The sequence below is a fragment of the Rattus norvegicus genome, chromosome 6 (assembly GCF_021556685.1).
Source record: "Rattus norvegicus strain SHRSP/BbbUtx chromosome 6, alternate assembly SHRSP_T2T, whole genome shotgun sequence".
In the NCBI taxonomy this organism is placed as follows: Eukaryota; Metazoa; Chordata; class Mammalia; order Rodentia; family Muridae; genus Rattus; species Rattus norvegicus.
The window spans coordinates 26,166,731-26,192,128 of record NC_141539.1 but is presented as its reverse complement, the minus strand read 5'-3'; the positions used below and the strand labels follow the sequence as shown (position 1 = coordinate 26,192,128).

Sequence of the window (25,398 nt, the reverse complement as noted above, 5' to 3'; positions counted from 1 at the left end):
GGACCTTTCTCTTTCTTGACTGTGTCTTTTTATTTATCTAATGGTTCTCAGTTCCTTCTAGCTCCCTTCTTGAGCATTTGGTACCTCTGTCACTACCATCAACTTGAAGGACTTTGGGGAGAAGAATTACTCGTGGGGATACGATTACTTTGGGGATAAAAATAACCCATACGAATTACTCACAGAAAACCCACCACAGATAAGGTGCTCACTTCAGAGCTGGGAAACATCCCCTGAATTGCTTTTTTTTTACCTGATGTATGTTATGAGGATTTTATGACATAGCCACATGATGCCACCGTATGAAAAATCAATCTAAGTCAAGGCCCTTTTGAGGTTCTCCCTGTAGAAAACAAATCAGACTTGGGTGTGATGGTACACCTGTGTAATCCCCAAGCCTTGGGAGGCTGGGCAGGAGGATGGTGAAGACCCTTCCTGAAAGGATTGGGGGCCAGGGAGGTGCACAGAAGAGTAGAAGCACAAATGCTTAGGAAGAAATAACATGTCTCTGTTACTGGAAACGGTGATCCAGGCCTGGTTAAACCCATTGTCATGGATGGCTTCAGTGTGATTACAATAAGGGTAAAGGTATGTTATGGAATATCTATGAGATAGATAGTGCTTTTTGCTGGCAAAGGAATTTTAAGAACACAAAGATGTTCTTTGTCTTGGAGAACTCAGGAATTTTGTAATTGCTGAGAGTTTTATGGTATATGTGTGAGGCAGAAAAAAAAATAGTTAAAAGGCATAGCATGGAAGGCCAGTGTGTAATGCACAGCTGTCATCCCAGGATTGGAATATGAGGCAGGAGAGTCTGAGGTAACCAGAACTGCACAACAGAACCCAGTCTCAAAACTAAGTAAGCTGAGTGCTAGAAAGCTTGTTGAGGTTAAAAGGACTCCCCGAACTTTCTCGGGGCCTGAATTTGATTCCTAGCACCCACATTGACTGGCTAACAACCAACTGCAACTCCAACAAGGTGACCCAAGCCCACGCTGGTTTTTGTGGGCACCTCAATGCATGTGCATGAACATATACACACAGGCACACATACAGTTTAAAAATAAAATAAACATTAAGCAAGCAAGCAGACAGAAAACCCAAGCCAGACAACAACAACTACAAAGGTGATGTGGAAGAAACTTTTGCTGAGGGAAAGGGCTGAGAAGATAATGTGGATCAGGGCAAAGATGAACAGAATTTAGGGGTGAGTGGGCAAAAGGACACCAGGAGGGCTTTGCACACTAGGATGCTCTGACTCCAGACAATGAAAGGTAGAGAGCTTGCTTCCTCCCCCTCCCCCTCTCCCTCACCTCTCCTTCCCCTCTCTTTTCCTGCTCTCCCTTCTTGCTCTCTCCCTCTCTCTCTCCCTCTCTCTCTCTCTCTTTCTCTCTCTCTCTCTCTCTCTCTCTCTCTCTCTCTCTCTCTCTCTCTCTCTCTCTCTCGGTCTGTCCTTCCCTCCCTCCCTCCCTCCCTCCCTCCCTCCCTCCCTCCCTCCCTCCTATATACAGACGTAGAAACACTCAAAGCTAGAATCTGAGCACAGGAGAGAGGAACTTATTTTTTTTGTTGGTAAGTAGTCCTTTAGCATACTTGATTTCTGAAGGGGTGTACTCTCTTTTGCGCGCTCTCATCATTCTGAACAATTTTTAGCCTATACATTAATTTTGTTAGAACTTCATAATCTATTTGTTCATTTAAAAATATTTCCTCCTCCCCCAAATATAAATTAAAAATCTTCTTACTGGGATTTTTTTTATAAGGATAGCATTCAACATATATTTTCAATTTTTCAGGTAACTTAAATTCCTAAAGCTTCATTTTCTTTTTCTTTCTCTCTTTTTGGTATTATAATCAATAAACTCACTAACCTAACTCCTACTAACCCTAACCTAACCCTGAAGTCTCACTTTTATTTCCATAGGAAACATTTATCTAAATCCCAATTTCAAAGCCCCCCACAAACTTCTTATCCTTTTATAGTGTTAAATAAGCTCTGTGTTTAGGAGTCTCCCACCAGATTCTAGGTTCCTTGATTGAAATGAGAATCTACTTATTGTTTTTCACAAGTTTAGTGCCTGACTTACATGTGTCCACAGTAAATACTAAATACCTGTCTATCCTACGCAGTCTGTGTTTCGAAACTATGACCATGACCATGATGGATACATCTCTCAAGAGGACTTTGAGAGCATAGCGGCCAATTTTCCCTTCCTGGATTCCTTCTGTGTGCTAGACAAAGACCAGTAAGTATAATTCATTCTGTTGTTTTTAATGGATCTGGTTTAAGACAGAAGATTATCTAGGGGGTGGTTGGAGAGGGACACCAGCAATCTACATCCCAACAAGCTTTCCTCTGCTGTTCTGATAGAGCAGTCTGGCTTTTCACTGGTTGTTTTTCTTCGTGTCCCTGAACATTGGAGGCTGTCATAGGACAGATCACATCTTTGTTAAGTGTAAGTGCCATCTGCAAATTAAACAGCTCTCAGTTTCTTTAAGTCCTTCTACTGCCCAACTTCTGCCATTCTAAAAGCCTCATCAGGACAAGTAGAAGTGAAAGTCTGAGGGCAGAGGCCGGTAGTCCCAGCTACTGGGAAGACTGAACTAGACTTTTGTGTATAGTTGTGATTGATGTATGTGTCTGCAGAAATAATATTTTTTTTCTTTTTTTCGGAGCTGGGGACCGAACCCAGGGCCTTAGAAATAATATTTTTTAGGATGGGCAAGATACTAGATGATTTAATTTCAGAATTAGTATAATTTTAGTATAATTCAAGTTATTTTGCATATGAGGTGAATAAAGTGATCTTAAGGCTAGGGTACAGTTCTGACATCATTGATAGAAACTGGGAAACCTGTGGTAATACAAATTAGAAAGAGAGATATAAGCTTCAGAATGGTGATGTTAATTGTGGGGGGGGCAGGGTGCACAGGAAGAGATGCCTAGCAAGTTATTAAAGATGTAGTACAAAATGTGTGAGAACAGTTGGGCTCGAGGCACACATTATTACATTTCCAGTCCGTCAGCATTAGCTGGTTGCTGAGGACTGGTGCAACATTCCTTTCTGGTGGGGAATTTAGGGGGAGATGAGCATGCGGGTCTTCCCTTCCTACTCATGGAAGATGAAAATAACGAGCGGGTTCTGTAGAAAAGACAGAGAAGGGGAAACAGGAGAGGAACCAGTAAAGCAGAGCATCATGGACTTGCGTGATCTATAGAGAAGTGGATGTCAAAAAGTTAATATGTCCCCATGGTACGCACTGCCATGAGGTCAGCGATTTCAAAGAATGACAGGGGGCCATTGAGGACTGTCCTCACTGACAGTTTCAGCACAAAGGCAGTGTAAGGAACTTGGCTGGGTAGTATAGAAAGATAGAAGAAAATGCTAATTACTGGTGTTCTTGACAACTTTGGGAGTTGGTAAGCGAGGAAGACCAGTGCTGAGGAAGACTGCAGAATCAAGGAAAGAGTTGTGAAGAGAAGGAAAGTCTTGGGCATCTCTGGAAACAGGAGAAACAGATTAAGCAGAGCCTTCGAGAAGGCCAAGGTCAACGGAGGCTCAAAAGTAGGGATGGACCAGCCCTGTTGATGCCACAGGAAGACCCAAGGGGAGTCCTAAACCGGGCAGGAAAGCCAAGATCTCTGTACACAGCACTTCCTGTGTCAGGTGTACTTGGTCCTTATTGATAGACAAGTGACAAGCAAGGGGTGCGATGAGCTGAAAACAGATAGGTGGGTTGAAGAGGAGCTCCCTCTGTGTAGAGATCTGGAGACTCTGCTCTAGATGAACAGAACATCTGGAGGAGGAAGACGCAAGGGACACTGGGGGGAGCAGCCTGCAATAAATTAGGCTGAGTAAGTTGAGCACCACAGTGATAATCTTTGTCTTATTGCCAGTCAAGGACTAGAAAGCTGTTCTTCTGGAAGCTTGTATTCTTCAGTAATAAAGATAATTCCCTGAGCCAGAGAACACAGGTCATGTTCATACATGTGAAAACACACACACACACACACACACACACACACACGCATGCACACGCACGCACACTTACACACATAGATATAAACATACACAAAGGATCTACTTATTGGGGAAGGCTTTGAATACGTTGTGCCCTTAAGATTCATCCTGATGTTTAGAAGTGAATATTTCTCATTTGCTTTGGGTCACAGAGCTTTGGGATGTGGGTAGCAGAATGTGGCGACTACTTGGTGATAGAGCAGTCAAAGATGCTCCCTTTTTTGACTCTCCTAACAGGGACGGCTTAATTAGCAAAGACGAAATGATGGCTTATTTCCTGAGAGCCAAATCTCAGCTACACTGCAAGATGGGACCAGGCTTTATCCATAATTTTCAGGAAATGAACTATCTCAAGCCCACTTTCTGCGAACACTGTGCGGGATTTGTAAGTTGGACTTCCATTCTTTATTTGTGCAGGACCTTGGAAAGGCAGGGAAATGGTTTACTAAATACAATTCACTTTATCCTTTGAGCCAAAACTCAGATGTGTGATCGCTCCCTGAAATGAAAGATGAAATAAAAGCAAAACAGATCTGTGAGTCTAACTGGGCTCCAGGAGCACCCAAGACAAAGACAGGGAAGACTGCTGAACCCCATTAGCTTCAGAGAGAGAGAGAGAGAGAGAGAGAGAGAGAGAGAGAGAGAGAGAGAGAGAGAGAGAGAACTCTGCAAGTTACCTGTGCTAGAGGAAGGTACCCTGGCATTCAGCAGCACTCTTGGTAACGGTTGTTGTGAAGAGGAACTTTATCTTAGCCAGTTCCTTCTGGCACTCATTTAATGTGGTATTTGTCACCATATCCATCATGGTGTGGCTTAATACTTCCCAACTCAAAGAGGAAAAAAAATGCCCTTTGGGGAAAAGGCAGTCATGGTAACAAATGACATTTACTTAATGCTTGACGGTAACAAAGTGGACAGTCCTGGAAGGATTCCCTACAACATGCTTTTGAGGTAGGCATTTTCTCCCCATTTTGCCTAGGAAGATGGAGAGGTGCAGAATGGCTACCCGAAATCCTCCAGGACTGCAAAGTTCTAATCAAAGGGGCGTGAACTCAAACACAGGTCCTCTGAGTGTGGCCCCTGTGCTTGGCCTTCACCACTGCAGCACATGGAGACTGCACACTAGCGGTTCTCCACCTGTGGGTTGTGACCCCTTAGGGATTACCTAAAACCATTTAAACACAGATAGTTATAACATGATTCATAGCAGTAGCAAAATCACAGTTATGAAGTAGCAGTGAAAATTATGTTATGGTTGGGGGGGTTACCGCAGCATGAGAAACTGTATTAAAGGGTTGCAGCATTGGAAATGGCGGGAACCACTGCTGTGAGCATACCCTGACTACCTGGTGGTAGGGCCAGCTTTTGGCCCTCTCCTTACCAGATTTTGGGGCTCTGATTATGGTTTTGTATAAAAAAGAGAAACAGGAATATGTTTGGTAGAAGCGCGTTATGGTGAGGTAGGAGAGGGTGCCTCTGCTGATCCATGCTGAGGTATCCTCTTACTCTGAGGTACCAGCCATAGCCAATATAGTATGGAATGGAGTTTATTTAGGGCATGCGGAGGAAACGTGAGGAGGAAGTGGAGACAGATAAAAGCAGAGAGAGAGAGAGAAGAGAAGCCAGCCTGAAGACATAAGAGAGAGGGGGAGGGGAAGGGGGAAGAGAAAGAGAAAGAGAAGGGGCAGGAAGAGAAGGGGCAGAGAGTAAGAGTAAGAGGATAAGAGACTAAGAGAGTGAGGAGGGGGCAAGCAGCCCCTTTTATACAGTCAGGCATACCTGGCAGTTGCCAGGTAACTGTGGGGCAGAGTCTAGAAGGAATGAATGCTAACTCAGATTATCTTTCATCAGGTACTGAAGTGAAAGAAAATAAAACATTTGAGGTGAGGGTGGCCCAGCACCTAACTCTATAGCTGCCAGCATGGAAGGGATGGTTTTTTCAGCAGCCACATCCCGTGTTGACTGCTTCTGGGCTTCTCCCATCCCATGCCTGAAGGACTGGCTTTGTGAGCCACATCCTTCTGAGAATGGGTAAATAAGAGGAAGGTTTGACTTTCACCAAATTTCTAGATGCTGACATCAGCCCCCATACCACCTTAGCCAGCTCGCCTTATCAGTACCTGGGAGAGAGAAGTTCCTTTTCCATTAGCATCTCCTCGGAGTGCTTCACCAGACTACTCTACCATACCACAAATGCATTTCCTTTTTTTCTGTGTCTCATGGGGGATTTGGAGAAGTAGATAAACCTGAAAATGCAAATGAAACAAAGCCATGTAAATGTTCCACAGCCCTTCAAATAACACACACACACACACACACTTCTCTGTGAAATATATTTTTGAGCCTTCCAATTAACAAGTCAGGCTAAGAGGATCTGCCTAGGCACAACTGAAAATCAGGACTATTTATTGACCTCTAGTGGCATATGAGGGACTTGATGTACTTAGTCCACAGTATTATCTGTGTTGCCTCCTCCTTGCTCGGGATACTGGTTTAATAGAGCAGGAAGGTGGTCATACTTGGGATTCCACATCCTCCCCTCTGTCCTCCAATTCATCTGAACACAGGTGCTGATGCTGTGCTCCTATGAGAATGAAGAACAAAGCTCTGGGCCTGGAGTCTGGGACCTTGGCTTTGAACCTCACTTTTGCTTCCTCCTAACTTCATGTCGTGGACCTCAGTCAATAGCTATCTTTATGTCTGTTTTCCTATTTGTAAAAGATGTTTAATACACTACTTACCTGCCAAGTTGTTGGGGAGATAAACAATACCAGCTGTGTTAAAAGTCTAAAGTATCAAGAGAATGAGAAAAAGGGGAGGCAACATTAAAATGTTTGAAAGAATTCTCTTAGCGCTGTTAGAGTTGACTGAAATTAACTCTTTTAATTTTTATTAACCCTTTCTATTTTTCAAAGTATGTTAATTTCATTTGCACAGCTTGCCTCAATCTTCGTTCACATAATACCTAAGGGTCTTTTGGTCTTTGAGGGATTTATAAATATAACTCTGAAGATATATCCTTGAAAGGAACTGAGAATGCCAGGAACCATTTTCTAGTGCCTGGCCCATCTGCTTTTGAAATAAATTCTATTTTAAGGGTAAAGAAGGCAGTGCATGCATTTCAGAATTGCCAGAATTGAAAGCCTGTTGGTAATCCCTGTATTTTATAGAAGAAACTGAAGGCTGGAGGAGTTACATGAGTTAGTTCCCCAAGGTCACACAAGTCATTGGCAGCAGGACCATGAACCCTAGCCAGCTCTCCTGACTCAGTCCAGTGTTCTTCATATTATAAAGAATTTCATGTACCATAGCAGTCTGCATCCTCAGATCAAAGGAGCCTGGGAAACACTCTCAAGTTTCATCTAAGTGGGGTTTCCTTCAGCTGTGTTGGTTGGCACACTGACCCACTGTCTTTTTCTGGCACTGTTTCCACCTGGATTCTAAGGGAACTCAGTAAATCATGACCTGAGAAGACTCTTGCTTGATCATATCTGTTTCCTGAAGCTCTTTACTGATGCTAATGATGTACTGCAACTTCATATTAGGGTGCCCTATTGTCATATGTAGTGGGAAGGAGCCAAGTCTCACTCAATAGTCCAGGGTGGCCTTGAACTTGAGACTCTTCTTCCTTCCTTCTAAAAGCTGGGATTAGCCACATGTGCCACCACACCAGGAAAGGATGTCTCTTCTCTCCCTCACCCCCTGCTTATTGAAAATAGATTTTTTCTTCACATAATATAGCATGATTACAATTTCCCCCTCCCTCTACTCCTCCAAGTTCCTCCCCACCTAGCCTCCCATCCAGATCTATCCCCTTTCTGTCTCTCATTAGAAAACAAACAGATATCTTAGGGATAATAATATAAAATAAAATATGCTACAATAAAGATGATAAAACAAAAACTAACACATTGGAATAGGACAAAACAAACAGAAGCAAGAGTCTAAGAAAAGGCACAACAAACTGGTGTGTTTTATAAAAAACAAAAGGCAGGGAAGGAAGAATGTTTGGTAGAGTATGGTGTGGGAAAGGGAGAGCTTCTGCAGGCCCATTCTGAGGTATCCCTTCCCCAGAGGTAGCAGACTATACTATACTATACTATACTATACTATACTATACTATACTATACTATACTATACTATTCTATAGTATAGAGTAGAGTTTATTTAGGGGCATGGGGAGGGGAATCAAGAGGGTAGGAGAGAGAGAGAGAGACAGAGACAGAGACAGAGACAGAGAGACAGACAGAGAGACAGAGACAGACAGAGACAGAGAGACAAAGAGAGACAGAGAGACAGAGAGACAGAGAAGAGGAGTAGAGGCTGGCCATGAACACAGAGAGAGAGGTGGGAGAGGAATGGGGAGAGAAGGAACAGAAGGAAAGAGGGTAAAAGGGTAAGAGGATAAGAGAGTAAGAGAATGAGGTGGGGGCAAGCATCCAGGCATACCTGTTGTCAGGTAACTGTGGGGCGGAGCCTAGAAGAAATGCTAATAGAAAGAGATATAGATGCAGAGAACCACTTGTTTCTACTCTCAGGAATCCCATCAAAACACTAAATTAGAAACTATAATATATACCCTAAAGACCTGGACAGGCCCTGTGCATGATACTTCGGTCTCTGTAAGTTCATGTGTGTGTTGATCGTGTTGATTTAGAAAACTTTGTTTCCTTAGTGTCCTCCATCGTCTCTGGATCTTACACTCTGCATCTTCTCTTCTTCAGAGTTCCCTGAGCCTGGAGAGGAGAGATTTGATGGAGACATCCATCCCATTTAGGGCTTAGTGTCCCAAGGTCTCTCACCTAACCTTCTGCATATTATCTGCCTGTGGGTCTCTACGTTTGTCCCCATGTGTTGAAGGAGGACGCTTCTCTGAGGATGGCTGAACAAGGAAAGCACTTACCTAGAAGTGTAGCAGAATGTGATTTGGAGTCATTTTGCTCCTATGATCCTTTAGCAGTGCAGTAGTATTTGGGTTTTTCCTAAGTCCCTGGCCCAGCTACTCTCAAGCTCTTGATCACCCAAGCAGTGTTGGGTTTGGGCTCCATCTTGTGGAATGAGACTTAAGTCAAATCAGACATTGGTCAGTTACTCCCACAAGCTTTGCTCCACTATTGCACTGATGTGCCTTGAAGAACACCATTGTAGAAAAGGGGGTTTTAGCTGGTTGGGTGTTTGGTAGCATGCAGAGAGCCTCCTCTACCAAAGACACGAGCGCACAGGGGTGATCTATGTAGGCACCAGCTCTACTTCTCCATGCTCAGTGAGTTCTGTAGGTGCAGCCTTCAGCAATAGCACCTTGCCATCAGTTTGTGAAGAGCAGCCTGTAGTCTTGGCAAAAGCATAGGTTGTTGGGGGAAGGGGGGTTCCCATGGGAACCCTTTGGCCAACAATTCTTTTAGATGTAATCCATACCAAGTACTGGAAGCTTCATGTGGTGACAAGAGATGTACAGTTGGAGCTGTGCTTCCACCCCCCCACCATGATTTTATTCAGATCGAATATATATATACATATATGTATATGTGTGTATATATATATACATACATACATACATACTTAATTGTAGCTGTCTCTCCCCATATGTATTCTCTTCTTTATTCCTTCTAACTCCCTACCCCCATCCATCCATAATTATCTATTTGTCTATTCTATTCTATTCTATTCTATTCTATTCTATTCTATTCTATTCTATTCTATTCTATTTGTCCCCTGTAGACCCTTAGCAGCAGCCTAATGTGGTTGGAGGGGGTGCCTAGCAGGTTCATGCTCTGGTATCCCTCCCACCAGAGGTATCAGCCATATGATGGGTCTAGTATAAAATGAAGCTTATTTGGGACATTAGAAGGGAGTGCGGGGAAGGTAGTAGAGGCAGAGAAAGAAAGGGAACAGAGAAGGACAGAAAGAGAGGAGAGAGAAAGAAGGAAAAAGGACAGCTGACCAGGAACAAGTGGAAAGAAAAAGAGGGAAGAAGAATAAAGGGAAGGAGAGGGGGAGAAAGAATGAGAGGCCAAACAGTCCATTTATAGCAAGCCAGGTTCACTTGGCTGTTGCTATGTAACTGTTGGGCAGAGCCTAGAGGAAATGCTCACACTCTATATCTAACCTCTGTGATTCTACGGATTGTAGCTTGGTTATAATTGACTTAACAGTTCATATCCATATATAATTGACTACATACCATATTTGTCAAATATGGGCAAAATCCCTACTCTTACTGGAGTTTTTAGTGTCAGAACCTGGGTAACCTGGGTTACCTTACTCAGTTGATTTTTGTTTGGTTGGTTTTATTCTGTTTTGTTTTTTGTAGTTCAATTCATTTACCTGTGAGTTTCTCATATATATGATTGGTCTTTCTTAATTCCCCTTCTTGTCCTACACTAGTGACTTTGTTCACACAGGGACAACCCAGAAACTAGGGATGGACTGGCATTAACATTTTCCTGGTTGAGGCTTACTAGTTATCTATTTCCTGAATCATCATCTTCACCTCTTAAAGGACAGAAGCCAACTGGATGGTTTAAAACTCCCCAGACCCCAGAAGGTGTCACTAACCTGATCACCCACTTCCCCTTTCTGCCCTCACTAAGTCTTCAGTGGTCCTGAGCTGACTTATCAGTGGTAGTAAAGAAATCTTTTCTGCCCAGAGCAAACTGTAGCCCTTCAAAAAGGCATTTGCACCTTAATGTGTTCGAGAGATGTAAAGACTGTAAAGGATCAAAGGAATCTCTGGGCTTCCCTGATGGGATTTCCTTGTTTGCAGGAGAGGAAGTGGGGCAGCCACACCAGGTCCTTCCTTGGTCACTCTGCTTTGGGAGCTACTTTTTAAATTAGGACCAGTTGCTCAAATTCAGGTGGCTTGTTAACCATAATGCATTGTAAGCTGTGTTCCAGAAAGCCTCCTTCCTGAGGCTAGCCCGAGATTCTTCCAGCATCACTTTATTAAGCAAACAACAAGCACCTAGGCTAACCCATTAACAAGGTAGAGATGTTTTCCAGTTTAAGCCCACTAAACTAAGCTAAGCCTAACACTGAGTGTGCTGCTGTCCCTGAGGCCCTGGGCAAGTGCTAGGAGAAGGTAGAAGGAAGACCAGGGCAAGAACACTTTCCTCACAATGTTAAAAACCAGTCTACTGGGAGGGCAAAATCCCTACTTTTACTGGAGTTTTTAGTGTCAGAACCTGGGACCCAGAAGCTTGACCAATCTAGGCTTAGCCCCTGGACCTCAAGATACCAATTAGACAAATAATAAGCAATTCGATGTGGCTATATTGGGAAGAGGGACTGTCGTGTTTTGTGCAACAAGAAAAGGAAGCCAGGGATATGTTTGGTGGAGGAGTGGTATGGTGTAGGGAAAGGGTGCCTCCGTGAGCTATGCTGAGGCATCCCTTCTGTTAGCATTATGGTACCATATGATGTGTTTATAAAAAGATAAAGAGAGGATATGCCCCAGGTTTCGGTACCAATGTTGTGTTTATAAAAGGATAAGGAGAGGGGGGATATGTTCTATGGAGCATGGGTCAGCAGGCCCATGCTGAGACATCCCTTCCCCTTGACGGACCAGCCACACAGCAGTATAGCATGGACTAGTTTATTCAGGGCATGGGGAGGGAAGTTAAGAGGGTAGTAGGAGAGAGAGAGAGAGAGAGAGAGAGAGAGAGAGAGAGAGAGAGAGAGAAGAGTAGAGGAGTAGAGTAGAGGCTGGCCATGAACACTGATGCTTATGAGTTAAAGTGTAGGTAACAAATTAAAACTGGCCATTTGGGAAGAATTTAGTTGTTTTTTCTCCTGGTTCCCAGGAAGGTCTGATCAAAAGCTTAATTTCAGCATTGTAGAGTGGAGAGATGGGGGAGGGGAATGGAGAGAGAAGGGGCAGAGAGGTAAGAGAGCAAAAGACTGAGGAGGGGGCAAGCAGCCCCTTTTATACCGAGTCAGGCACACCTGGCTGTTGCCAGGTGACTGTGGGGCAACGCCTAAAAGGAATTACCAACAGGGACAAATAAAGAGGTATGGCAGGACTCTAGTCTGTCTTAGGGGTCCTGACCCTCCAGGTTTCTGCTTAGAGTTCGAATGATCCATGACCAAGAAGTCTTTGTTGAAGTGTGGCTTGGCCCAATTTTGACCCATCCTTGTCTCAGCTCCAGTTTCTTTTGCAAGGTGGCCCGAGAAGCTGTCAGAATTGTGGGAACTCTTTCTGAGAAACAGAAGCCCCTCCTCTTGCTGGTCTGGGAATTCAGCCTTTTTGTCTTCAGGCATGAGATTGCTGGAAGCTCCAATTCCCTGGGGACCATTGCTTCATTCAATAGCTTGAGGGATAAAGGGAAGGGAACATGGGACTCTTTAGAATGCCTTCATTTCTGCCAAGATGTTACATCACAACCAAGACTGTAGCCAGAACAGCTTGCAAAAACACTCCTCATCCAACCTGAGGCATTTGTCATGTCAAAGAACAAAATTAGTTTCAGTTAAAGATCCTAGATATGACTCTTTTAGATTTTAAAACCAAGCAACACATAATCCTATAAAACCGAGTATGTTTTCCAATGAACCTGGTGACAGAGGTTGATTTTATAGACAGAGAAGCCAAAGCAAGAGCAGATTGGTCCCTCCCTGTGCATGGAATGTGGGGGAACAATAGTAAAATAGCCAGGCGTGACGGTACATGCTTATAACTTCAACACTTGGGAAGGTGAGGCAGGAGGATTAGGAGTTCAAGACCTCCTCTTGAGATCTCAAGACACAGCGAGATCCCGTCTAAACAGAAACGAGAAAGAAATCATAGCGTGAGTACCTTCACCTTTCATGCTTCTGTGTTAAGGTGTAGGTAACAAATTGAAACTGGCCGTTTGGTAAGAATTTAGTTGTTGTTGTTGTTCCTGGGAAGGTCCAATCAAAAGCTTCATTTTAGCATTGTAGGGGACTCACACCTTTTTTTTTTTTTTTTGGTTCTTTTTTTCCGGAGCTGGGGACCGAACCCAGGGCCTTGCGCTTCCTAGGTAAGCGCTCTACCACTGAGCTAAATCCCCAGCCGGGCATTTTAGCATTGTAGAGTGGAGCGTTAGTATGGGTGATTGCTTTCTGATGTTTAATCCTGTGTGTTGGGGTCTTGTGTAGTAGCTACATCTGTCACAAGAGTCCCTGTAACCTTTGGCTAGCAGTCACTTCCTACTGGGATAGAACAGTTGCCTTGGTTGGCAGAATCAGCATTTTTGACAGCACCCCCATAGCCCCGCTGCAGACACAGTGCAAACCCATTGGCCCCTTCTTCACCTACCTGGTAAAATCCAAATTATTAAGTGCATGCTTATATTGTTGCCTTGCCTGCAGAAGGTGCCCAAAGCAGCCATTTTCATTAAAGAGAAAGACAGGAAGACCCACTGCTCAGATTTCCTATATATTTGGCGTGAAAAGACATCACCAAAGTAGAACCAACATACCAACTTACCAACTTTAATTTCCCATCCCATCTACCATTTGGCTCCGAAAGAGAAAAGGGAAGTTAACATCACAGCTGGAGGGGGCTGGGAGAAGGCTCTTCTCCGACAGGAAGGGTGTCTACAGCAGCTCCATCCTGTTTGTGAGCCGCCGGTCATCGGACTTCCCAGGCCTTCCTTCTCTGTTGACTTATTTTCCTTCCAGATGTCTCTTCCCATCCACTGACATTTTCCTGTCTTCTGTTTCAGCTCTGGGGCATAATCAAACAAGGCTACAAATGCAAAGGTAAAATAAATACCTGGGATGCAATGAATTTTGGGTAGGGATTAATCAGTCTGATTAAACCATAAATAGTGTCGGCCTCCTTGAGACCTTTGTTCTCTTGGGCCAACAGAAGCTGAAGAGTTAATGTGTAACCCCCCCACCCCACCCCCCACACACCACCACTACCACTTCCAAAACAAAAAAAATCCAGAGCTTCCCAGATTCCTCCCTGAAATTCAAGTGGGGGCGGGTGAGGCTGGTAGCTCCTTTCCCACTCTGGGATTTGGGCCCGATACACGTTTCACACTCATTTGTGCCAATTCGGGGTTCTTTTTAGACTGTGGAGCCAACTGTCACAAACAGTGCAAAGACCTCTTGGTTCTGGCCTGTAGGAGACTTGCCAGGGCACCCTCCTTGAGCAGCAACCCTGAGTCACTGCCTGGAAGCCCAGCCTTGCCCCCAGGTAAATGCTCTCTCTGTTCTTCACAAACCCGCAGTGTTTTCCAAAGCATCTCTCCATACCTGTCCTTGATCTCTGTTCTGCATTCTACTTAGGGTCTGAATCATACCAACAGCAAGGGTACTCCCTTCTGTAGATTAGTCTGGATGCTAAACCCTTAATTCTGTTTGTTTGTTTTAATCTCACTCACTTGCAATTCATCCACTGCTAGTTTAATTCTAGCCCTAGTCTGTTCCTCTGGGACCTTGCATATCAGATTTCTGGCATCTGTATAACAGTGACAGTTTGCTCCTGGTCAGACCGATGTCAAATAATGATCACTCTTTTATTCCCTTCTAGTGCAGGATGAGGTGTTTGAGTTTCCTGGCGTCACTGCTAGACACCGAGACCTGGACAGCAGAGACATCACGCTGGTTACAGGATCTTCCCGTAAGATCTCCGTGAGAGTGCAGAGAGCCACCACTAGTCAAGCCACGCAAACCGAACCTGTGTGGTCAGAGGCTGTCTGGGGAGACTCTGGGTCCCATACCTTCCCCAAAATGAAATCCAAGCTCCATGACAAAGCAGCAAAGGACAAAGGCTTTGCCAAGTGGGAAAATGAAAAGCCCACGCTACACGCTGGTGTGGATGTTGTAGATCGAGGCACTGCATTCGAACCTGACCAGGACGATGAGCAAGATGAAGCCCAACAGGGTGTCGAGGTCAGTGCTGTGAATCCGCGACTACCCTCAGAAGGAGGAGGCTGAGGGTGCTGATATGGGTGTGTAGCTCTGGAAAATAGCCTCATGACTTCCAAAGCACTATGATTCCTTTTAGAGTTACTACCGGCTAGATATATAAGCCAGGAAAGATGTTGTCTCGCCCCTCCCACCTGTATCGCCATGGATACCCAATAGAATTCTGAAATGTAACGAGGTCATGTCCGTGTCGCAATGTTACCCAGGGGACCTGCAACTGCTGCATGTATTCACATAGCAGTGAAGCGCAGGGTTGCTTCACTGTCCACGACAGAGCCGGGGCTCACCTCTCGGGAGGACTTGTAAAGAGAAAGGAACTAGATTCTCACTGGTGCTAAAACAGACCGTTGATAGCACCACAAAAAAGGGGGTTGGCAATCGAAGATGCGAAGGCTGCCAGGTTCGATAAGGTGGGCCCTGTCACCCAAGAATCATACCCAGGTTGCCCAAAGTAAACTGGTATGCACATGGAATGTTAGAATATGCAGACATTATCAATTGATTCAAGATGAAGGAGACAATTAGTCATCAGCCCGTGGTTTATTAATAGATTTGGGAACATCAAATGATTCCTAAAATAGAGCAATCATTGAAAAGTCAAATTCACACTGTAGGAATATACAGTGTATACACATAAACACATATCTATATGCAATTTTTCACGCACAATTTCTGAGAGCCCTTGTATATGTTATAGCAAGAGTTTCTGAGATGGAAACATTTTAACAGGGAACATTTGGGAGAGGGACTAATGTTTCGTGCAGCACCCTATAGAACACTTCATTTATTGTATATGAACTCTGCATGAGAGGAAGGTTTGCATGTGCTGACTGGACAGTCTTTTTTAGTACTCATTTGCATGTATATGAGCTGACTCAGGTATGTGTCTATGAATATGAATGTGTGCCAGTGCACATGTGTCTGCATGCATGTGCTGAGGACAGAAATGGGTGTCAGATGGCCTCCTCTATTCTCTCTCTCTCTTTCTTTCTCTCTCTCTCTCTCTCTCTCCCTCCCTCCCTCTCCAATTTTTCTTTCTTTAATTCAGGTGTCTCTCCAAATTTAGGCTGTTTTTCCTCTGCTAGGTTGGAAGCCAGTTAGCTCCAGCACTCTAATCCTGTTGGTTTCACACCGCCATCTCAGGGTTGTGGTTCCAGGGATATCCAGGATATTTAGCTTGGACATCTCGCTTGTTACATGGGTGCTAACATCCGTGACTTTGCAGCAAGCACTATGACATATTGACCCATCTCTCTAGTCACTGCTGGTTTTCTTTCTTTCTTTCTTTTTTTTTTTGCTTTTGTTTTTAGCTTTACTTTTTCTTTCTTTTCTTTTCTTTTTTTTCTTTCTTTCTTTCTTTCTTTCTTTCTTTTTTTTTTTTTTTTTTGAGGTGGAGTGACAGATGTTGCCCTGGGCTAGCCTCCAACTCCTGGGCTCAAGGGATCCTCCTTTGGCTCCCAAGTAGTGGAGACTACAGGCTCAGGTCACACCTGGGTGGCTCTCTAAGATGTTTTAATTCTCTCCTAAATATGGAAGCTATGAAGCACCCATCTTTTGAGATTGTCCCTTATATTCATTTGGAAAATGGCATTTTAATAACATTCTGGTTTTGTGAATTGAGACCCAACTCTTCAAGCAGGTTCTGGTTTCTATTGCAGGATGGCTGAGGTCAAGCTGGGGAAACCGAAGGCAATCAAGTCGGCTTTGGAAGGAGAGAGAAGAGCTCTGAAAGGCACTGTCCTCTCAGAACAGTCTGGAAAAGAGATTTGAATATGCTCATGGCCTCCAGTCATCCTGGGAGCCCCATGACTGGACTACGGGATAGAGAATTTACCCTGACTCTGAACTATTTATTTCCTGTACTCTGCCCCTACTCAGGTGCCACGAAACCTAGTTACATAGTCAGCAGCTTCTCGCGTCTCTCTAAAGCCATTTGTACCCAGGGGAATGAAAGCTTTGGTGCATGTGCATGATAGCCCTTCTCTAAAATCAAGACTTAGCTCCTTTGGACAATATTATTTTTATAAAGTGTGTGCATGTGTGTAGGGTTGTCTCATAAGTTGAGTTTGAGCTCCTTTTGTGTGTCTTTTAGATGGGACTGGGGCCTGAAGTTTTACTGAGGGACAAAGACATTCTTTAGACCCTGGAAGGCAGTGAGCCCTTGGCTGATGATTCTCTGTAAGGAATGTTTGTAGTGTCCTACCACACAGTGGCTGTGCTGGGCAATGTCATGCCGTGTGTGTGTGTGTGTGTGTGTGTGTGTGTGTGTGTGTGTGTGTGTGTGCGTGTCACCTAGGTCTTACCAATCCTGGATTGCTAAGGGGAATCATATCCCCAAAGATCCCTTAATACTCATGCTAGATATGGTAAAAAAAAAATGCATATACCTGACTACCTAATTGGATTCCCCACTCTTTCTGAAAATTCTCAAAATAAAATGTTAATTAAGAAATCAAATTCCAAGGGAGAAAATTTAGTAGAAAAACCCACTGAATCACTAGGTTAAAAAAACAACAAACAGGGGCTGGGGATTTAGCTCAGTGGTAGAGCGCTTACCTAGGAAGCGCAAGGCCCTGGGTTCGGTCCCCAGCTCCGAAAAAAAAGAACCAAAAAAAAAAAAAAACAACAAACAAACAAACAAACAAACAAAACCAACTAGTTTGGAAGCTGAAAGTAATCCTGTGGTTTTTATTTTAGATAATTTTTGGATGGAAAGGGTAACTTAATTTTCTCCTAAGAAATTCTCATCCACAGTTAAGAAATATTCACAAAAAGGAAAATCACCATAAACCTCAACTATGGATTGATATTCCATTTAGACCTTTAAAATATTAATAATTTAAATGTCTTTCTTTGGGTGTGTATCTTATGCAATAGATTCAAGATGCTCAGAAATAGAGACACTGCCAGGCTGGTGTTTAAATACCTATAATCTCTGGACTTGGGATGTGAGGTAGGAAGACCCCAAGTCTCAAGTCAACATGGGGAACTTAGCAAGAATCTAAGAAAAAATGTAGGGGCTGGAGAGATGGCTCAGAGGTTAAGACCACTGTCTGCCTTTCCAGAGGTCCTGAGTTCAATCCCCAGGAACCACACAGTGGCTCAGAACCATCTGCAATGAGATCCTATGTCCTCTACTGGTGAGTCTGAAAACAGCCGTAGTGCACTCAAGAAAAGTTGAGGTGATTGAGTTTGTCTGTCATTGAGGGCACCATCTCATATCAAATGACCGGTTAGGAAATATTCCACAGAGGTACCAGGTCCACATTTGAGGGCTAACTTGTATATCCCATGTAAAACAGATTGTGGTGTTATTTGCGGACGTCACTTCCATATAGCTCAACTGATAATTGTGCTCTGGCCCTTAGAAACTGAGAGGAGGACAAAACTGCTAAGGGTCTCAAGACAACCTTGGTAGAGCTGACATGATGTGCCCGACAGTCCTGGAGTGGGGCATGATTCAGATTGGGGATACTGAAGACTAAGCGAAGTTCTCAATTGAAGGAGCTGTGATTAATCTAGATGAGAGCTCACTTCAGTGTCGAGCGCCTTGGGCAGTGCTGTTGGATCTATGTATATAGACTGTCTGTTACTATTCATAAATACAGCAGAGTACATGTTAATGAATTCAAACCAGAAACTGACAAGTCGAGTACAGGCAAACTCTCTAAAAACATCCAGAAAGAAACCTATTAAGGAATGTTGGTGGTTTTGTATTTCTTTTCAAAGGAGTTATCTCACCTGCCATTTGGTTTAGAAATTTATGAGTTTTCATATATACAAGGAATTTTGTATCTTTGGTCTTCCTGTGATATGGAAAAAAATGTACCTTCGATGAAAAAATAAATGAACAAACAGAAATACAATGTGTTGTATATCCATGTAGCTAGCATGTTGTGCATGCCTGTGGATCACATGCATGTGCAAACACAACTGTTACTAGTCTGCTGAAGAAATTTTAATCCATAATGAAGATGCCTTACAATTTTGATTATACCACTAACAACCAATGGTGACTTTAATGATGACTTCGTCAATTTTCCAGAGTTAGTAAAATAGACAAGCCCATGACAAAACAAATCCGATTTTTTTTTTTTGCTTCCTCTCAACCTCTGTTTTGTAGTACATCGTCACCTTGATTAAGTCTTATTTTATGTGTATGGATGTCTTGCCTGCATGGAAGTGTACCTCACGCATGCAGTACCCTGGAAGGCCAGATGAGGGCGTTGGATCCCCCGGAATTGAAATTACAGACCATTGTTAGCTGCCAGGTAGGTGCTGGGAATTGAACCTGGTACTTCTGGAAGAGCAGCCAGTGCTCTTAACCCCCGAGAGTCATCTTTCCAGCCTCACTTTTATCTTCTTGGGAGAGGGGGTCGTTCTATGTGTAACTAGGGAGACAGGGCCTCACTCTGTAGTGAAGGATGGTTAATAACTTTGATGACTTTCTAGGTAAGCCAGGCTGGCTCCACATTTGAGAGAACCGCACCATAGCCTGCCACTATCACCTTTAAAGGGAAGGGCGAAGCCGAAGTCTTCACAGTAAGTTAGGCAGGGCAGGGCGCTCCTTCGCTGGACTCTGCTCTGATCTGCTTAAAGCAGAGCAGCTGGAGTTGGCATTTGGAGGCTTTTGTCGAAGGTCTGCCTTCTCAACAACGTCCCAGATTCCCACAGTAACAGGCTTTGAATGGTCTAAGAGCTTTGCTGTTGGAAAACAGCAAAGACACACAGACCCCTGTGGGGAGAAGCAAACTGTCAACTGGTGGCAGAGAATCACAGTATGACAGTCAAAAGTGATGACAGCAAGATTCTGGATGGACCAAGATAAATCTCACCAAACTACATTTCTAAAGCATACCTTTGGACTACAACTCACATCAGGTAAATCTAGGGAAGCCTCCGTTTCTTCATGTTAAAAAAAAAAAAGAAACATTTCACCAACTGGCAGTGGTGGTGTATGCCTTAAATCCCAGCACTCAGGAGGCAGATCTCTGTGGTTGAGGCCAGTCTGGTCTATAGAGCTACATTTCGGCCAGCAGACTACAGAGAAACCTTGTCTTGAAAAAACAAAATAAAACAAACAAACAAACACCCAAACCACCTGCCTCTCCCCCAAAACATGACACAAACAAAAAACAAAAAAACCAACCAAAACAAACAAAACTACAAAAAAAAAAAGACATTTCATAACTTTCAAGTACTTCAGAGAACCATTTTAGTTAAAATCTGTCAGAAGTTACTTTAAAAAGAAATATAAATGAAAATGATGCCTAAAAGAGCCTTTTAAATTCTAGGCAGTCACATGAAGATGAGTTCTACCTTTTTTTTTTTTTTTCTTCTAACACTGTCTATTTTTTCCATGTAAAATTAGGTGGTCAAGACAAGGAACTGGTTGGATAAAATGTAAATTAGAGAAAAATCTACATATTGCATACATGTAAATAATCGAAAGCATACATATGTTTAAAGGGCTAAAAGAATATAAGAGTGAGGTAGGGACATGGACAACTAGGTTGGGTTTAGAATTATTGGAAGTACACAGGAGAGTATCAAGACGGCTACATTTCTGACTGCACCAGACTGAACTGGTTAAAACTCGAGAGCACTTGGAAATCTCAGGTGAGAAGAGTTCCTCCATCTTGTCCTCTAGTGTCTTAGAGGCAGCCATACTGGAACTGTGTCCCCAGAGGAACACAGGGACAACATCACTCGAGCATTTTGATGAACTGGCCTAAACACTTCAAAAGTAAAACATAAAATTAGTGGGGGAAAAAGGACGGGGGCTGCTGTTCTGACCAAATACTATACTCGAAGGCAATGTAAGGTACCATGGTTATATTCTGAGTCAGATATTAAATAAATCAGGTTTTCTATGGTAACTAGGAAAATTTAGATGTTAAACTATGTTATACCATGAAAGAGTGAGTGACTCCTAATCTACTTCAGTATGACAATGACTTTACGGTTATATGGGAGACTATTTTTTAAGAGACTCCTATAGTCTACTTAGGGAAGAAGTATCACCATTGGCAAGTTATTTTCCCATACTTAAGACTACCATGTAGCTGGGGAAGCTTGGCTGCAAAGTTTAGATGGTCTTTTTAAAAAAACCAAAAACAAACAAACAAAAAAAAAACCCCACTTCTATTGAAAAGTATGATAAAGCAATATGGCAAGATTTTAAAATATTGACTCCAGATAAAGCATTTAAAAACTTTTCCGTACATTTTCTAGTTCTGAACAGCTTCAGGAAAGAGACACATTTATCTTTCCTGTAAATCAGTTTTAAAGTTTTTTAAAGCACAAATCAAAAAATGGAGAGATCTTTGTAAGCCCAGGGAAGGAGATGGTCAGTCAGGTATTGATTGGAGGGTCTTACAGGAGGGTGTGGGCAGAAGTTTCTGTGGTGGCTGTGGATTCAGTGGCTGTGTCATCAAACAAACCAACAAACAGAACAGGCGCTATTTATCCCTCCCCTATTAGTGCTGGTGCCGGGGTTTGAACTCACAGCCATGAGCATGCAAGGCAAGTATTTTGCCATTGAGCCATATTTCAGCTTTGTATTCCAGATAATTATAAAACAGAAACAAAAGTCCTCAAAATTCTAGAAATACTTAAAAGGATTTTATAACATGAATCAATAAGGAGTCTTCCACTCTGCAATTTCTTGCTTTCCTTGTTTTTTGAAATGCTAGCTACAAAGTTGCTTAAATTGAGCAACTATATTGTGAAAAAAATCTCTAGAAGCCCAAAGCATTCCAGACCAAGCAGTGCAGAATGCAGAATGCAGCATGTTCCCAACCAACACCCCAAGTGCAGGTCATATTTACAACTAGAGACAAGGAAGACTGCCACAGGGAGGTGGCTGGAGAAACCCTTGCCTTTCACAGATAGAATCTGAGCAGCTGAAAACTAATTGGCTAAGATTTGCTGAGTTATAAGGATGTTCTTTAAGTTACAATGTACTTATGCGTCAGGCTAGGGTACAGTGTACTGAGGAAGGAGGTTGTTCTGGGCATGTACAGTGGACAGGTTTAGGGCAAACTTAATATTCTTAATAAATAGTAATAATTATATTTCCCACTCAAACTAGACTTGCATGCCACTATTTTCTTGGTCTTCCTTCTACCCTTTCTTCTATCTGTCCCATAAACCACGATTCCTCAAGATTACGTATTTGGTCCACTACCCTTCTCTTCTAATCTAATGGGATTTAGTTGTGAGTGACATCATTCCCTGATCTGAATTCCTTGGATCTTTGTTCCAGCCGATCCCAAACCTTTATTTCTAACCATTTTCTTGAGATTTCAGATGAAACACACCCCAGGATATTGCTTTTTCTTCATATACTTTTATTACAATAAATAATCTTGAGACAGAAGAGGGAGGCCCTCCCTACCTTGGGCCACCCAGAAGGTGTTAAGTACATTGTTAAGATACTGTTAAAAATGTGTTATAAACATTATTGCTAACGGTATGATTATTAATGTAAGCATTCCTTCTTCCTTAATGTAACCATTTTCCTGGGTGTAGATAAGACATTGGGAGAATGGGGAATTTAACCGCTTTGTTAGCAGCTGTGGGCTCTTTGCTGTACTCAGCTCACTAAGCCAGGCAGACACACTCCTGTCTGTGCTCCTTCTTCTGATGCACCAGGGTCACTCAACAAAAGGCTTCCTATATGATGACTGATTTTAGTGGACCGATCTGAGTGAAGAATGAAGCTCAAGAACATCTAGCCATGGAAACAGCTTGACAGCCTCAGGGGCAGAGGCAAGGCTGAGCCTGTCAGGTGACTGACAGCAGCAAGGATATCAATAAGGATGGGAAAAATAGTTTCTGGCCAAGGCTTAAGGACGGGAGGTTGTGAAGAGTCAGAGAAACAGCAGGTCCTAGTTACCAGAAAAGTTCTAGAGAGCTGTTCTAGGACCAAGGGTCTCGGTCACCGGAGGCCTGGGAGCTGCTCTTACAGGGGGAGGGGTTCACCCAGAGTGGGCAATGCCAGCTGCTGCCAAGGGCTACACAAACACTGGAACCCTAGGGGCAGCACCTGCTCCTGTTCCCATTTGCCTGGTGCAGGTGTTCATCGCAGCCTTCATAAACAGAAGACACCCAGACGCACTCAGTCAGGCAAAACGACAAATAGCTACCTTGAGTATCTTTTTGTAACTTAAAACCTTCCCATCTTGCCATCTAATTATTGCCCAAATCTGTACCATTTCCATTCCTATTACACATCACGGTTCTTGTAGCACAGCTCATCTGTTTCTGCTTCATCCGCTCCCTCCTGCCCCTACACCTAGTTCATACTCCAGTCCGGGACTTAGATAAGTCACACGGGTTCCTAATTGGCACACACCAGTTTTTATTGCTGTGTCACTGAACAAGAGGAGTATTTCTAACTACGATCACACTAATGTGTAACAAAACAATAAGGAGGTTAGGGAGAAGTCTTACAGAGCATTGTATCTGGTGATGAGCAGGGCATGAATGTATTCTTTGACTTAGGTGAACTCAGATACTTCTAGAAGGCAGGAAGGACATGGTGCATGCCTATAAACTCAGCACCTGGGAGTTAGATGGAAGAGGGTCAAGCACATGGTCACCCTGGGTTAAAAACATGAGCTCTACACTAGCCCAGGCTACAGAAGACCTTGTATCAAGAAAAGCAAAGAACCACAACTAGATACATAGGTGAAGGTGGTGGGTAATTACATCCGCTTAAAAATCTACTGTTAAAAGGACATCAGAAGAGTTTAGGAAACAACCAATCAACAGAAATAAAGATGTGAAATTCTTAGGGGAAAAGGTGATTTGGCCAGTGGAAATCAGTTCCGAACACAGAGAAGTGGTTTCAGTTCTTGTCCTCAGCCAGATTTAGTCTATGTCTGGAACAGCCGGATGTCAGCCAGGTTCTACAGCACGAAAGAAATAGGTCCCGTGGCAGGGCTTACGAGTTCTCAGCAGACTCCTGGTTCTAGCTCCTGATTTTGGGTGGGATATAGGCCTACCTAGCTTGTTCCACAGATGCTCTAGTAGTAGTTCATGTGAAAACTTATCTCCTAAAAACCTTGATTCTCAAAGAAATCCCCATATGCCTGACTCCAGTAAAATCACCACTGACTACAAGGTTAAGAGTCTACAAGATCAGCCCAGGTGTGGTTGGTGGCATTTGCCTGTAGAACTATGTGTTTGGGAGGCTGAGGTGAACCCAAGATAGCTTGAGGACAGCTTGAACATATCAAGACTCCAAGCACAAAGAAACAGAATAGGCCACCATTGAAGAGAACACGCTCTGCAAAGTCCGACAATGCTAATATGGTAATGCTGGTGGTGGGGATATCTTATCTAGAGAACTTACGGTCAAGGGGAGAAACTAAATTCTTTTATGGCTTCTCAATGTGAACAACAATGTGTAGTTTAGATCATAAACAAGGATGTAGAATTTAAGGTCATGGAGAAATCTATTTACCCTCACATGATCATCCTTGAGAAAGCAACCTTCTAAGAATAAACCAAAACGCTGCTTGTCAAGAGTAAGTCAGTCTAGTGGGAATGCTGTTGAGTCCCGGGTTATGAAAGCAATTAAAGCAAGTATCTACCTAAGGTATTATTTCAAGGCATGCGGCTGTGACAACTCTACTTCTAACAGGAACCCCCTACAGTAAACCTATGTATACATTGCTGTTTAAAAGAAACCTTACACTCTAATTCATTTTTAGCAAAACATTTTAAACATCTTACAATTACAAAAGCTAGCTGAAATTTGCTAAAATTAATAAAAGGAACATATTCATCTTTCAAGGATAGTGTTAATACTCAGAAAACCCTTATTTCAATAATAAAGTACTTTTAAAGTTAAAAAACACTTTTGGCTTATACAGTATATTTAGGTCCTGTGAGATGACTCAGAGTAAGGTGTCTGCTTTCAGGCCTGACTACTACCCAAATTTGACCTCCTAATTCCTTCTGTTAAAGGGAGTAACTAACTCCTGCAAGTTGTCCTGTGACCTTAAGACATGTGCCCCCACTCACACATACGTATCTCACACAAATACATCACACTACGATAAACATTAAAGATGTTCCATTTAGCAGAAGATACAAATTCTCTTCTATTTTCTATTTTTTTCCAGTTCACTTTCTTCTAAGAAAACCAAGTTCCTGTTTTTAGGAAGAACTAGAAAGCAAAACCTGAGAGATTAGGGAGTGGCATTAATGTAGCATGCCTCACGCGAGTAGCAACAGCTACACCCAGTGGACAGAGTCTGAGTAAAGCTTTCCAGCCATATTGTTATAAATAAGGAAATTTGGAAATAGCTTTTCCCCTTGCAGTTTGTTTTAGCTTCCAGAAAAAGGGCCACCTTTTACATAAGGAAATACTGTTCAGGAACAAAAGCCTTACTCCATAAGCTTGACACAAATGCCCAGAACAATTTAGTATGAAAATAGCTAAAATAAAACTGCCAAGGCAAGGAGA

At 43.0% G+C, this 25,398-nt stretch overlaps 1 protein-coding gene across 9 annotated transcripts in view; it reads left to right on the top strand.

Moving 5' to 3' along the window:
- Rasgrp3 (RAS guanyl releasing protein 3) overlaps positions 1-18,784 on the top strand; it is a 98,557-nt gene extending 79,773 nt beyond the window's left edge. For 8 of the 9 annotated variants that reach the window (XM_087553057.1, XM_087553052.1, XM_087553058.1 and 5 more), the window contains 6 exons: positions 2,131-2,246; positions 4,260-4,407; positions 13,706-13,742; positions 14,059-14,184; positions 14,521-14,882; positions 16,577-18,779. In XM_087553057.1, coding sequence (XP_087409183.1) covers positions 2,131-2,246; positions 4,260-4,407; positions 13,706-13,742; positions 14,059-14,184; positions 14,521-14,882; positions 16,577-16,585 — 798 coding nt within the window. In that variant the 3' untranslated portion in view covers positions 16,586-18,779. 9 annotated transcript variants of the gene reach the window in all.
- Positions 18,785-25,398: the final 6,614 nt, after the last annotated feature.